A 15312-nucleotide genomic window follows, 5' to 3' on the forward strand; every position below is an offset into this window, starting at 1 on the left:
TGGTGTAAGCTATTTGTCTAAGCCTAATTTCTGCTAGACTGTTTTCTAGTTTTTTCTAGCAGTTTTTTTTAATCAAATAAGGAGTTTTTTTTTTTCTCTAGGTAATTTATTCTTTCTGCTTTTTCAAATACTGGGTTATTGAGTTCTGTTGTTTCTAATTCCCCCTTATCTGTTGTGTTCCATTGACCTTTCTCTTTATTTTTAAACCAATACCAGATGGTTTTGATGAATGCTGTGTTATAATATAATTTGGGGTATGAAAATATGATTTCCCCTTCATCCTTACTTCTTTTTATCATTTCCCATGTTGTCTTTTGTTTTTCCAAATGAATTTTGTTATCATTTTATCAAATATCTATTTGGTAATTTGATTGGTATAGCATTAAAAGTGTAAATTAATTTTCTTAGTATTGTCACCACAATTGATTCTTTTTAATGTCTAGTTAAGAAAAAATTCAGTGCCTTTTGGAATTGTTTAGTTTAGCAGAAATAGTGAGAATGCTAAACATGGTAAAAGAAACGTATACATTTTTATGAGGGGTGGTAGCAGGATAGAGTAGGTTGGAAAGGACCAACCTTTACCATTCTCTAAGAACATTTCTAATCTATTTTCAACTGGCATTAGTTTTTAAGAACTTTCTATTAGCTGTTCTTATTTTCATAGTAGAACATTTATTTGAAAAAAAATTTTGTGGTTCAAATTTTCCCAAGAATTAAGGTACTTTACAAAGAGCAAATTAAATCTCCATCTTGTCTATTCTAGTCTTTTTGTGTTGGGAAGTTATTTAAAAGGGAATAAAACCAACTTTATTTTTTAATGCAGTTAAGAGAGACTTTGGAGCAATCAATAGGGCAATTAAGGAGTCAACGTTTATTCAGAAACTCTGAAATAAGAAGTGCTTCTCTTTCAAGTTTGTATGTAAGTGACCTGGATGGCCCCCAGTGTAACAGGTAAAAATTTAAGAAGTTCTAAAACTTCAGGTTAAAATTTAATATTGTTCTAAGTCAAGGAAAACTCTCTTTTGGAGTATTATCACATAAAAATTGTACAGGCAAAGTATCAGATGATACTGTTGTTGAGAGTGCTAGAGATTTTTTTCCACAGTGCATTATGGAATATATTAAATTGGAGCTGTTATAATTCTGTGAATATGATTGTTACAATCCACACACTGCACAGAATTAAACCTTGTAGAACTAGAAATATAATTGTCACTCCTCCTCCCCTTACTCCCCAAAAAGACAACCCAAACTCTACATAGTCCAAAAGCTAGAACTGAAAGACTTTTTTGGGTATGGTGTCTTTTCTCCCAACATGGTAGAAAATGGGGAAATTGGGCTGTTGGAGATGGCTTTTAGCAACTTTCTATATACATATATATGTATATATAGATATACACACATATAGTTTAGTATGTCTATAATTGTTCTTTAAACATTTTCTTTTGCACCAAATTGAGCTTCAAGTGAAGATTGTAGTTATCTGTCTTTTATGAGTAGAGGTGGCTTAAAAGTAGAGGTCATCACTTCCTAATGATTTTATTGCTGCTTTTCAGCATTAGAACAAGAATGGAGGCAAGTCCTAGCAGCCTGCTTCCAGGCAAGGGAGTCAGTTAGTTTTTAAATTGTGATTTTAGCTGGGCCACTACCTTGCTGTAGATGAATGACTTTCATTGGTTATTTTTTCAAGTCTCTTCTAGTTGTTTTTTTTTTATTGTTTTCTTGGTAAAGTTATTCAGTCGGTATCAATGTCTAAGGTTTTACCTTGGCTAATGAATTTAATATTTGTTGACTACTATAATAGTCATATTTCAAGGAAACATACAAGTGATTTTACTTCAGTTTTCTTTTGTATCATTTTCTAGAAAATTTAAAAGAAAACAAGCTTTGTATCAGTGACTAATTCTAATTCCAAAGTATTTATCTGTGTCATATCTTTTTGGAACAAAATTGTAAGTTATCTTGTATGGTGCTACTGTTTTATTAGGAGAATGTTAAAATTGGACTAAACCTGTACTTGGTTAGGAGTTTATGTGTGTGTGTCTGTATGTCTGTATGTATTTATATGTTGATTAAATTCAGGATACTTGTGCTCATGTTGCTTTTTTTTTCCTCTTCATTTTTCTTTTCAATTGTAAAGATAGCCATCAACACTTCTGGCCTTCCTCACCACTCAGGGACTCCAGAGAACCACAGGGTTCTAGACTACACAAGTCTAGATCGACTTGTGTCCGGTTTCTTGATGAGCCAGATGATTTGGCCCAGGTATTGTGTACTAGGAAGTAATCTCTGTCCCAGTATTTCCTCTTACCTTAACACAAATGATTGAAAGTTGGGCTTTACTCATGTTTAATCCCAGGTGCCTTTGTTCTCTTGACCATGCATTGGTTTTCTGTCTCTTTGGTAGGTATTGTATTTTCTATCTGATACTTGGAGGTGAATTCTGTTGGATCTATTTTTTTCTGTTTCTCAAATAATTCCTCTTTCTTTAAGTCCAGCCAAATGAGTTGATCTACATTAACATTGGTTTGTTGTTGTCAGGAAGTTATTTTCTTTTATGTTTCACTCACTTAAATTTTCACTTTCCCCCCCCTGAGTTTTGAATCAATAGAAACAGTAATAGATGGTGAAGTTTTTTCTGAATTCAAGTAGGGGTAGAGAGGCCACCTGCATATAGAAAATGAGAAGATACCTTTTTTTTTTAAAAATCAAGCCTCTTTGTACGTCTTTCAGTCTTTCCATTAAACCTGAGATTCTTTAACATTTCCCTTAGTAGTTTAATTAATTAAATAAAAAAGGGCAAGGCAAAGGCTGTGATCTGTCTTTTTGAGATCTTTGTCATTAGAATATTGTGAGTCTTGGCTGTGAATTTATCTCAAGCTGCTTAGCTTCAGCTGTTGGGTGTTAAAAACACAGGACCCAGTAGACAACAGAACAAAAGACATTACAAAGCTGCTCATAGGAATTGTTCTTATGCTAAATAATGTTTTTTTAGTTCTCAACTATATTAGAATAAAATATATAATGCATAAGCATATATACATACATATATATGCGTGTATATATACATACATACATACATATATGTATATATATATATATATATACATACACATACAGACACACAGTCATCCCAGTCATCCCTTGACATTTGCAGGAGTTAGGGATGCAGGACCCCCATGAATATGAAAAACAGAGAATAACTGTTGGCCCATCCCAAACCTTTATTTTTAATAAAAAAATTCTTATATTTAACACATGAAACAAGCAAAATAAGCAAAAAAAAATACTGCAGTCATAAAAAAGCTGCAGTTTCTGCATGAAAGAGATTAGTATCTTGCACACTATGCAGAGTCTTTGCAGCCACAGATGTAGGTGCAGCAATGCTTCACAGATTTCCTTCTCCTACAAAAAGCTCAAGATATACAAATATCACTCTGGAAGAAACTCACATGAATGAATCTGAATGAGACAAAGAAGAGGAGTTCCCAAAGAGAGTGCATAGCTTGTAGTTCTTTAGCGCACTGAAACTTTTAACAAAACTGCTTATAAAAAATTTATGTATATATTCTTATGGTAGTAAATGATAAAATAAATTAATAATATACAGTATTTATTCACAGGGCAGCTCGGTGGTGCAGTGAATTAGAGTGCTGGGCCTGGAGTCAGGAATATTTATCTTCCTGAGTTCAAATCTGGCCTCAGACACTAGCTGTGTGACCCATGGCAGGTCACTTAACCCTGTTTGCCTCAGTTTTCTCATCTGTAAAATGAGGTGGAGAAGGAAATGGCAAACCATTCAGTATCTTTGTCAAGAAAACTCCAAATGGGATCATGAAGAGTGTGACATGGCTGAAAAACTACTTATACAACAGGATGATAAATTTTTGAAAGTTTTGTTACGACTGCAGTTTTCCATAGTACATTGCAAATCTCCAAAAATTCCCATTTAATTATCAGTGGCTAATCCGTGAATAACCAAAATGGAATGTGTAACCCGCAAAATGTTGAGGGAGGATTGTATATAGTTGAAACAGTAAAGAATCATATTTTTGTATTACCATGGTAAAATGCAAGTGTTTGGTTTGTTCCTCTCCACCAGTATAGTGAAATAGAGAAAAAAAAACAGATCAAAAGATTGGGGTTTGAGTCTTAGTTCTGCTACTAATTTACTGTGTGGTTTTGGACAAGTCACTTTCTGTCTCAGATTCTGCATCTACAAAGTAAGGAGGCTAGACAAGATAAGCTCTAAGGTCCTTTTTCTGTTTGTGTGAATTTTGGACAGTTTTGCTTTTCACTTCCGTTTTTTATCTTAAATCTATTTTTAGGATTTAGAAGTCAAGAAATGATGTCTTAATTGTTATTAAGATTGGAAGTTAACTTGTAGCAAAAATATGCTATGGGCTCAAGTAAAGCATGAAAATATTTTAGTTGTGAGTTCAGTTTTTTTAATAAGATATTTTCATGTTCATTTTGTTTAGTGTTTTTTTTTGACTGCTATATTGACTGCTGCTTGCCCCACATGACTGTTTTTAAAAGCTGTTTTTACTTAGTGTTTCATTTCTTCTTTGCGGTATAGAAGTTTAGTTCATTCTTTCTTGAAGATGAGTATTATTATCTTTAAGCATAATTAAATGGTATAAAATTATTCTAGCCTTCAGTGAATCTGGATGGGTGAAACTAAACTGACTAGGGTTGTTTGTTTGTTTGTTTGTTTTTAGCTGCATTCATTGCACCAGTCTCTTCGAGACCTCAGTAATGAACAGGCTCGCCTTGGAGATGACCTCAACAGAGAGCTTTCAAGAAGAAATAGGTAAAAGCAGAATTTATTTTTTATTTTAAACATGATTTTGTGGAGAAATAAAATAGACAACGTAATTGACATACTTGCACAGATTTTTGAAATCTTGTATTTTTTCCGAGGACTAGCCTGGTTCAGTTTGGAGAAATTGATCAGCAGATTGGCTGTAGGGTGATGAATTTTTCAGCCATATCAGCTCCCAAAGACATGGAGACAGAGTGATCCATGTTGATGGGCAGAGAGGTTCATTGCTTATTTTCAATAACCAATGAACATATAACCATATATGTAATATAATAACCAATAACTGTCCACTCCACTGAAATCATGGTTCTTTGTAGTATTGTAGTAATTCATGTTTTATTAATATGCAAAGCTCAAGACACTTTGAATAATCTTTATATACAGATTTAGTCATGTTAGTCAGTCCTTTGCTCATAAATTGAAAGTGTCATTTCCTGTTGCGGTATACAGTAAGGTCCATTCATTTATTCATTCATTCATTATATATTTATTTGTTTATTTTTGGGCTAGATTTCAAGACCCTCCACAATCTGGTGTAACCGTATCTTTCTAGATTTACGGTATTTCCTTCCATACATTTTAAGCATCAGCCAAATTATTTATGTTCCCTGAACATGATCTGTGCTGTTTCACCTCTCTACCTTTTATTTTTGTTCTTCTTGGAAGATCCTCCCTTCCTATCTTTGACTTTTGAGTTCTCATTCAACTAAAGCCCAGCCCAAATGCCACTTCCTTCATTTCTCGTGCTCCACCCATGTTAATAACTTTCCCTCTAGGACCTTATCTATCATTTTCTTTTGAAATTCTAATATACTTATTTAATATTGTGTATTATGGTTAACTGTCTGTGTTATCTGTCTAGTATAAACTTTAAGAGAACAGGGACAATGTCTTGTCTAAACAATGTTTCTGCTGAAGTATCTCTCATAATCCTCTGTACATAACAGCAGTTAATAAATGTTTGATGAATGAATGAATGCATTTGGAGTTGAGCGAAGTATTTGCCCAATGTTTTAAAAAGACATTTTACCATGTAAATAATCAGTAAACTTTTATTAAGTACTTCTTCTATGCCAGGTACTATGCTAGGTGTTGGGGATACAAAGACAAGAATGAAAACTGTCCCTGCCTTCAAGGAAACTTACAGTGTAACTAGGGGAGACAACATATATGTATCCAATCATATATACAAAATAGATACAAGGTGTTGGAGGGAGGGAAGACACTAGCATCTGGAAGATGGATGGAACTAGGCAAAACTTTAATGTAAGAGGTGTCTCTTGAACTAAGCCTTACAAGAAATGAGGGATCCTGCGAGATGAAAGGAGTGCCTTTCAGGACAGCTAATGCAAAGGTACATTGGCAGGACATGGAAGGTATACGTGAGGAGCAATGAGAACACACATGTACACACATATGCATGTGGGGAATTGCCTTATACGAAGTCAGATAAGCCATCAGTCTGTTATTTACAATCTTGACAGAGTTCCCTGGGGACATCAAGAGTTTAAGCAAGTAGTGCAGGGGTCATATAGCTAGGATGTGTCAGGGTGGAATGGAACCCAAGTCTTCTTGACTACAAGGCTTTCTCTTTATCCACTATGCCATGCTGAATTGTACTAGTATTTAACATAATTATAATATTTTTTTTTGAAATGGGAAAGGGAAGACAGTTTAATAATGAGACTTAGTTTATCGACTTGTATACATATATGTGTGAATGTAGACATGTGTATTAGATGAATGGACTGGAAAAAATTCACAATAAACACTAACTATTGAATTACATTTTCTGAGTTTCTAAGGTCTTAAGATAGATGACCCATTTTCTTTCTTTTTTAATAATAAATTTATTTATTTATTTTTAGTTTTCAACATTCAGTCCATAAGATTTTGAGTTCCAAATTTTCTCCCCATCTCTCTCCTCCCCCCACCCAAAGACAGCATGGAAATTGATATAAGCTCAACATATATATTTATATTAAACCTATTTTCACATTAGTCATGTTGTAAAGAAGAATTAAAACCAATGGGAGAAACCACAAGAAAGAAGAAACAGAAAAAAAAAGAGAGCAAATAATATGCTTTGATCTGTTTTCAGACTCCATAGTTCTTTTTCTGGATATGGACAGCATTTTCCATCATGAATCTTTTGGAATTGTCTTAGATATTTGCATGGCTAAGAAGAGATAAGTCTATCAAAGTTAGTCTAGATGACCCATTTTATTCCTTGAGGTCTTTTTGTAGTTTTAGAGAATCAACAGAATCAAAATTCTGAATTCAAGCATGACATTTTCTTGGTCCAGAATGTTCTTCTAGTCTTTCTTTTAAATATATTGAAAGAAAATGACTATTTTAAATATAAAGGACTTGGGGGACATCTGGTTTAAGCAGTAGTATAATTAGATAAGCTGAGATTCAGAAATAATTTAACTGACCTGTTTAAATGATTCTCTTGGCTATAGGAGTAGTAGGATCCAACTTTCATGATTCATTAAAAAAATCTGTTGAGCAGTGGGACCTTATCTTACCTAGAATTTAAGAACAAATTTCTTTTGAAATATAGTGAGTGAATTTTGTGGGTGAGTTGAAATCTAGTCTCCAGTTGGACTTTGTTTATATTACAAGTCTTTTTTATGTTGTGAATATAAGTTTCTGATTTTTATTTTTCATTCATGAACACTTGAATTCTCATTTGATGCCTAACCTTTGATTATTAATGGAGTTTGCTGCCAAAAGTGAATACTATACTATGATTATAAGAAACAGGACTTAGAACAGTCTCAGTTAAAATTCAAATATTTGTTCAATAACTTTTTTCTTAACCTTAAAATTGCCCAAAAGAAAGGTATTTGTATCACTAAAAGTATATTTTAGTAACTGTATAATTATTTTTCTATATATGCAACTTAAGATTTTTTTTCCCCTTCTGTTCAAGGTCAGATGCACAAACTAAAAAGACTTTGGAAGAATTATCTGTGAGACTTGACGAATCTCACAGACAAGATACAGTAAGAACTATTAATTTAGAAACTTTTGTTTGAGAAGTGGGCCACAAAGGGAGGATTGTACTTTCAGTGTATGATGTAAAAACAGGTTATTGAAACTTAACATATCTTCCTAATATAAATTGTACAAAGGCTTAATTATAGGTTCTGTGAGTTTTTTTTGGGAATTGAATTTTATTTTATTTTTCAGTAAATGAAAATCTGCTTTCTTCCCCTCCAATGGAAAAAGCAAAAGCAAAACAAACTGCTCTAGTTCTGTGATTTGTTAATTCCAGTTGAGATCAGTATGGAGATTTTCTAGCTGTTGTACTGTTCTGTGTTTATTATTTCATGTAAGTAAGTTACCAGTGAAGAAGATTCAGTTTTATTATTTGAGTTACTACTTTTTCAGAGGCTATACCTATTTATCATGCTGTTTGTCACTAAACGAAATGTGCTTGGAAAGACTGTTGAAAATATTTTTCTCTGATAATTTGAAGTAATGATAGTCCTGCCATTCAATTTCATATTAGTCAGAAAAATAGAGATTTTTCATCTACTTGGTTTTTCCTTTGTGGATAGTTAGGGTGGAGTTTTTTCAGGTTATTATCAGTTTCATTTAGGTGAGAATATAGAATGTTCCAGAGGCTTAAGGCAATGAGTACAGGAACATGTGGAAGACTTCACACTCTATAGAGTGTTCCTCTTCTGTTTATATCCTTCCCTAGGCATCACATTCCCTGCCTAGCGTAGTGCAGAGGAGGCGCTTGACAAATCCTCATTGATTCTCCATCAGTTGACCTGTCCAGTGTCACATGGCTACTAAGTGTTTGAACTCGATTTTGAACCCGTGAGTCTCCTGATCCTAAGTCAAATGTTCTTTTTAGAGAGGCAGCATGGTTAAGTGCATTAGAGGTGGGAAGACTTGGGTTCCAATCCGCCCTCAGACACTTACTAGCTGTGATCCTTGGCAAGTCCCTTCACTTCTTTGAATTCCTTATTCATGATTATCCACAGAATACTAGTAGCACCTAATTACAGGCTTTTTATGAGAATCAAATGATGCACTTTGCAAATCATTAAGCACTATACAAATGTTAGCTGTTACACCATCAGTTGCCCTTTTAATTATAAGCTGCACAGTGCTATACACAGTATTTTTTTTTTTTGCTGAGGCAATTAGGGTTAAGTGACTTGCCCAGGGTCGTACAGCCAGTAAGTATCAAATGTTTGGTCTGAGACCGAATTTGAATTCAGGTCCTCCTGACTCCAGGGCCAGTGTTCTATCCACTGTGCCACATAGCTGCCCCTATACACAGTATTTTTTAAATGAACAATTATTTGTGATAATTAATAATCAATATTTTGTCCTGACACCACAGGGGAAATTTCATTTCGTTAGTTGGCTAGATTTTATCCAGTGTAGTGGAATATGAGTGCATATTAAGCTTGATCGTTCATGAATGAAAACAAAAATCAGTGTTATTTGAGTTTTCTTCAAGAGGAGTCCCCCCTTAAATTAAAAATGCAGAAATCAACTCTGCTGTTTCTGGAAGGGTCAGTTATTAGCAGGCCCTTAAGAATTCTGTCAGTTCTACACTGAGCGATAACATTGTTGTTGGGAAGATTAGAGCAACAGGATATAAAACAAATATTTTTTTAAGTGGTCATATCTGCAATTTTTGTTTAAGAACGCAGGAATAAACATGCTGAAAACTAGAGCACAATCCAATAAACAGAATCCTGCTGTTGAAGATTAATCCTATAGAAGTAGCTGCCTGCTTTGTTTTCATTTAGCTGCATGTCAGTAACACTAACTTTGAAGCTGCTCCTCTTTTCATGTCTTTAGTTGCTTTATTTTGGTATTTGTAAAACCATATGAAAAGATTTATAGCTTTTATTCCCAATTAATAACGCTGATAGGTCCTTCATAGGAAGAAGTACTAAAATGAGACACTGTGTTTGCATTTTACACGTTTCTTACCTAAGCATTCTTAAGAAATTCACAAAATGAACAGTGAAAAAGGGAATTTTGTGAAAGGCTTCTTCTTTTGGGGTACTATGTATTCTAGAGCAGGGTTAGCACACTGTACTCACATGCAGCCTGCTGCCTGTTTTTGTACAGCCCAGTTAAGAAGGGTTTTTACATTTTAAAATTTCACTATATTTTCAAATGTAAAAACTCCTTTTAGCTCACAGGCTTTACAAAAAGAGGCATCTTCTGGATTTGGCCTTTGGGCTGTAGCTTGCGAACCTCTGTAATGTTTGAAATGTCATGATGTGTCTGAGTTAGGCATCCTCCCTTTTGGACTATTTGTTTGTGGAACACTCATTGGATATTTAAAATTCCATCAGCCAAGTATCTTATTTAAACTTTAAGAATAATCCATCATTGCAGTCAAAGACTTAATTACTGTTGAAGCCATTGCCATTCTTGCAGTTATCCCAGTCCTCAGCCCTGGTATCCTTTGTAACTGACTACTCCTTCTCATTCACATGGTGTATCTCTTCCTTTGCCAGATCTGTCATTCTTATCTGCTCAACGTGCCTCAGATTCCATCTACACAGCTTTAATTCAGGCACCCATCCCCTCTAGCTTAGACTATTGCAGTAAACTCCTCATTGGCTTGCCTGCCTCAGGTCTCTCTCTACTCAATTCCATTGTTGCTCAAGTGAGTTTCCTAAGACATACACACGTCTGACCCTGTAGCTCTTTCTCCACATCTGTCAATGGCTTCATCACCTCTGGTATCAAACATGCACTCCTTTGTTTGGTATTTAAAGCCATTTACGACCTGGCCCCGGTCTGCCTCTCAGACTGTTACTGTTGTTACTCTTCTTTGTACACTGTGTAGTCTCTTCATTCTGGCCTTCTTACTGCTTCTCATACGTGGCAGTCTCTTTCCAGTCTCTTTGCTTTTGCAATGGCCATCTCTCTTGTCTGGAATGCACTTCGCTCCCTCCTGTGACTTGTTCTTTAAGACTTAGCTGCTGCACCAACTTCTACATAAAGGTAGGTGCTATCCCCCCCCAGCCATGGATAAGAGCATAGTGCTCTGCTCTGCCTTATCCCAGATCAGCTGGTATCTTTTTTATATATACTTTATATATACTTCTAGAATTATATACGTAGAGTTGGAAGGGACCTCAGGGGTCATCGAGTCCAATAACTTCGTATCACAGATGAAATTGAGGCCTATAGAACTTAAGTGCCTAAATGCTTGTTTGCTTGATTAATGAATTTTAATAGAAAAATTAAGTAATTTAATGGATGGAAGCTAGTGTCACCTAATGGAAAGAAAACTGGACTTAGAGTTAGGAGATCTTAGTTTGAATCTTGCCTCAGATACTTACTATGCTATGTGATCATGGGGAAGTCACTTAATCTTTTAGCACCTCAGTTTCTTCATCTGTAAAATGGGAACAATTTTATTCGTGCTCTGTTGGTTGCTATGAGGAAAGAACTTTGCAAAATTTAAAGTAGTATATATAAATATGAACAATATCAGTTATTAATTAAATATCTTGATTTATCATTGATATTCTTGGGACTGAAGTGATTCTTTGAGTAGCATAAAAGAATAGTTACAGTTTTATTCCTGATGGGACCTATCAGATACCTTCTTTTGTATTTTATGGTCTTAATTAGAGCAGCTAATATGTTCTTTTTATTATACTTTATTTTGAACATTGATCAATAATCTCTTTACTTAGATCTAGTGGAGAGATTCTCCCTTATGGAAAACCCCTGCTTCTCTCCTTCTTCCAGTCCCTTCTTTTTAGCCACCATTAGAATATAAACTCCTTGAAAGCAAAGACTGTCTTTCTGCTTGCCTGCTGAAAATATTTTTATTTGATAATAAAAAGTACTGATAGTCCTGCCATTCAATTTCATATTAGTCTGAAAAATAGAGATTTTTTCATCCATTTGGTTTTCTTTTTGTGGATGGTTAGGGTAAACTTTTTTGGGGGTTATTATCAATGTCATTTAAATGAGAGTATAAAATGCTCTTATCAGCCCCCATTAGAATATAAAGTCCTTGAAAGTAGGTACTATCTTTCTGCTTGTGTTTTTATTCCCAGCTTTTAGCACCAGTATGTGACACATAGTGCTTAATAAATGCTTGTTGACTTATACAAACAAGGCCAAAATAAAGAACGAGGGTAGCAGACCAAACTAGTATGACTTCCTTTTTTATTTACAGGGTAATTAGTTGTACAAATCAAGGGGATGCTATAGATATTGCTTATCTAGATTTTTAACAGAGCATTTAATAAAGTTTTAATATCATTAATTAAATTCGGAACTTGTTGAATGTATGGACCCTAAGATTAGTCATGAATAGTTCAGTATCATTTAGGAAGGAAGCCTCAGGGGGAATGCATCAGGATTTTGTACTTGACTCTGAGCTGGCTAACCTTTTTTTTTTCATCAATACTTGGATAAATTTATTGATGGCATTGTTTTTCCAACTTTCAGATACAGAACCTAGGAGGGATAGCTAATATGCCAGATAAATCAAGAATCAAAATAATCTTGACAGGTTGGAATATTGGACTGACTGCTAGGATGAAATTTAATAGAGATAAATGTAAAATCTTACATTCATGTTAAAAATTAAAAAAAAAACACCTTCACAGATATAAGGTAGTGGAGTTGTAGCTATGTAGTAGTTCATCTGAAAAAGATCTGAGGGTTTTAGTAGACTGCAAACTAAGCACGTCAACAGTGTCTTATGGTGGCCAAGACACCTAATGTGAATGTAGTCTGTATTAGGTGAGACATGGCTTCTAGGGTTGAGAAGATGATAGTGTCACTTCCCTCTGCCCTTATTCAGGCAACATCTGGAGTATTTTGTGAGGCTTCACCTTTTAGTAAAGACTTTGATAAGCTGGAGAGCATTCTGAGGAGGGTAGCAAGGATGATGAGAGGCCTTGAGTTCATACTACTGAGGAATGGTTGAAGGAAGTGGTGATGATTGTACCAGAGAAAAGAAGGTTTAAGGAGACATGCTGGCTTTCCAAGTATTTAAAAGATTGTCTTTTGGAATTGAGATTAGTCTTATTTTTCATGGTCCTAGAAGATAGAATGAAGAACAATGTGTGGAAGTTGAAAAGAAGCAATGTTAGTTTTAATACAAGGGAAAAATTTTTTTCAGTTAAAGCTGTCCAAAAGTGGAAGGGCTGCCTTGGAAAGTAGTGGGTTCCTTTTTGCTAACAGTCTTCTAATATAGGCTGGATGTGCACTTGTTTAATATGTTACAAAGGTAATTTTAGTCAGGTACAGGTTAGATTAGAATACCACTGAGATCCTTCAATTCTATGATTAGCCATAAACAGACTTTACCCATCTTTGGGCATCTACTTAAAATAAATATCAAGTTCAATCTAAAAATTGTGTAATTCTTTGTCCCTTATGCTACCTCTTTCTGACACTTTGAAGAGGTGGTTGATGCATGGGACTGAGGACTATTTTGCATTTTTATCTGTTTTATTTAGAGTTATATTCTCCCAGTGATGTTACTTGTACCTGGGAAGTATAATGCGCAATATAATCTTAGAAAAATCAAAATTCTAAGTGACCCAGAGGGCAATGGAAAGACTTGTGGTACATTTAAGTAGGCTGTAGCTTATTACGAATGATGTTTTGAGGGCAAGAAGTGGCATAAAACATATCAAGGGCATAATGACTAGAGAAGGTGATGGGCCAGTATTCTATCCAGGGCTAGACATAACAGATGGACAGCCCAGATGTTAACTGGTATTCATGAAATATTTAAAGACCTGGAGGAAGGTCTCTAGAACATTTGGTAGATCTACTGTCAAGGATTTATGGAAGGATATGGACAAAAATCATATAAGATAAGAAAGAAGGGTTAGATTGTCCTAGTGGAGGGAGTCTTCACTCAGATGAAATTAGTGATGTATCAAAGTATTGAAATATCTCTAACAGGGATATATCACATAGTATTTAAAACAACATACATTGTACTGTAGAAAAACATACAATCAATTTAGATCCAATATTTCAGAAATTTAAGGCTTAGAATGAAGTACCAAAATAAGTATCTTTCTCCTTCAACAGAATCCTTACCCTATTTATTTAAAATTTTTTTATTAGCTCAGTCATAAAAAACCCAAATATATAACTACATAAAGAACAAAAAAGAAGGTACATCTGAAACAATGAATTTCTGTAGTTTATTTTTTAAAAAGTATGTTAAATTTAACAAATTAGTAATAACACTGCCCTATTTGTATCCTCTTCTGAATCTCCTTTTGTTTTCAAAATGCTTTATTGATGTTCTTCCTTCTTTCCTTCCTTCCTTCCTTCTTTCTTTCTTTCTTTCTATTTTTGGTCTTTTTTTGCATCTCGATCTCTTCATTGTAACAAACGAATATAGCTCAGCAAAACACATCACCCCATTGGCCGTATGTGAAAGTGTCTGTCTCATTCTGTATCTTTACACTCTACTTTCTTTGTGAAGGGGCAAGAGGCAACTTTCATCATCAGTTTTCGAAGTCATGAGACATCGATCAGAGTTCTGAAGTTCTTGTTTTCTTTTATATTATTGTAGTGATATAAATCACTCTCTTGTTTTTGCTCATCTTATTCTTAACACAAGTATTTATTAATTGCCTATTTGTGGCAGGCATTGTACTGGGAATAGGAGGACAGACAAGCAACGTTGCCCGTGCTTAGATGACTTACAATTCAATGGGGGAAGAATATGTAAGCAAGTATTTACACGTAAGGTATATGAAGCATAAAACGTAGAAAATCTCAGAGAGATGGCAGTAGCATTAATGGGAATCAGGAAAGGTTTCTTGCAGAAGATGGAATTTTAGCTGAGACTTCCCAGAAGCCACAAAGTGGAAACAAGGAGGTAGAGGAGGGGCCAGGTTTTAAAGGGTTTTAAAAGCCAAAGGATTTTGTATTTGATTTTGGAGTGTTGAACAGGGGGTGACGTGATCAGACCTGTGTTTGAGGAAAATCATTCTTTATCAGATCATACACATTTTCCTGAATTTCCCTTAAGCCTTCATATTCATTATTTCTTTTGGACTAGCATTTGCATTATATTCACGTGCCAAAATTTGTTTAGTCACTCACCATTTGATGAGTTTCCATTTTGTTTCCAGTTATTTGCTACAAACATTTTTATAGATAATGAGTATTTCTAGAGGGATAATTTAGAAATGAACCAAAAACTCTAAAAAACTTGCCAGCCACCGCTAGCAAAAACAAATCCTTAGAAGACAAAAATTCAGTACACTTGGTGTGAGTATCTTGTTTGTGAATTGTATGGCAGCCACCGTGTAAATACACATTAATTCTAATTTGTGGTTACTTAAATTTGTTCTGATTTCGTTTGCTTAACAGCCTTCTTCCTTAGGAAAAAAAAATGCAGTGAACATATTGTAGCCAGGGTGGGAAATGAGCTGAGGAGTGGGAGTTTTCAGTTGTTTTCATCTTGTAGAATGATGAGTTTTTGGAGA

The 15312-nt window shown here is 34.6% G+C and overlaps 1 protein-coding gene across 1 annotated transcript in view; it reads left to right on the forward strand.

Moving 5' to 3' along the window:
* The window catches only part of CEP128 (centrosomal protein 128), a 507255-nt gene that overhangs the window by 49699 nt on the left and 442244 nt on the right, over positions 1 to 15312 (forward strand). Inside the window, 4 exon segments of the mRNA XM_020976328.2 lie at positions 824 to 951; positions 2145 to 2265; positions 4722 to 4813; positions 7764 to 7836. Of these exon segments, the coding sequence (XP_020831987.1) occupies positions 824 to 951; positions 2145 to 2265; positions 4722 to 4813; positions 7764 to 7836 (414 nt within the window).

Source organism: Phascolarctos cinereus, unplaced genomic scaffold, assembly GCF_003287225.1.
Source record: "Phascolarctos cinereus isolate Bilbo 61053 unplaced genomic scaffold, phaCin_HiC Scaffold_3;HRSCAF=262, whole genome shotgun sequence".
NCBI classification, from domain to species: domain Eukaryota; kingdom Metazoa; phylum Chordata; class Mammalia; order Diprotodontia; family Phascolarctidae; genus Phascolarctos; species Phascolarctos cinereus.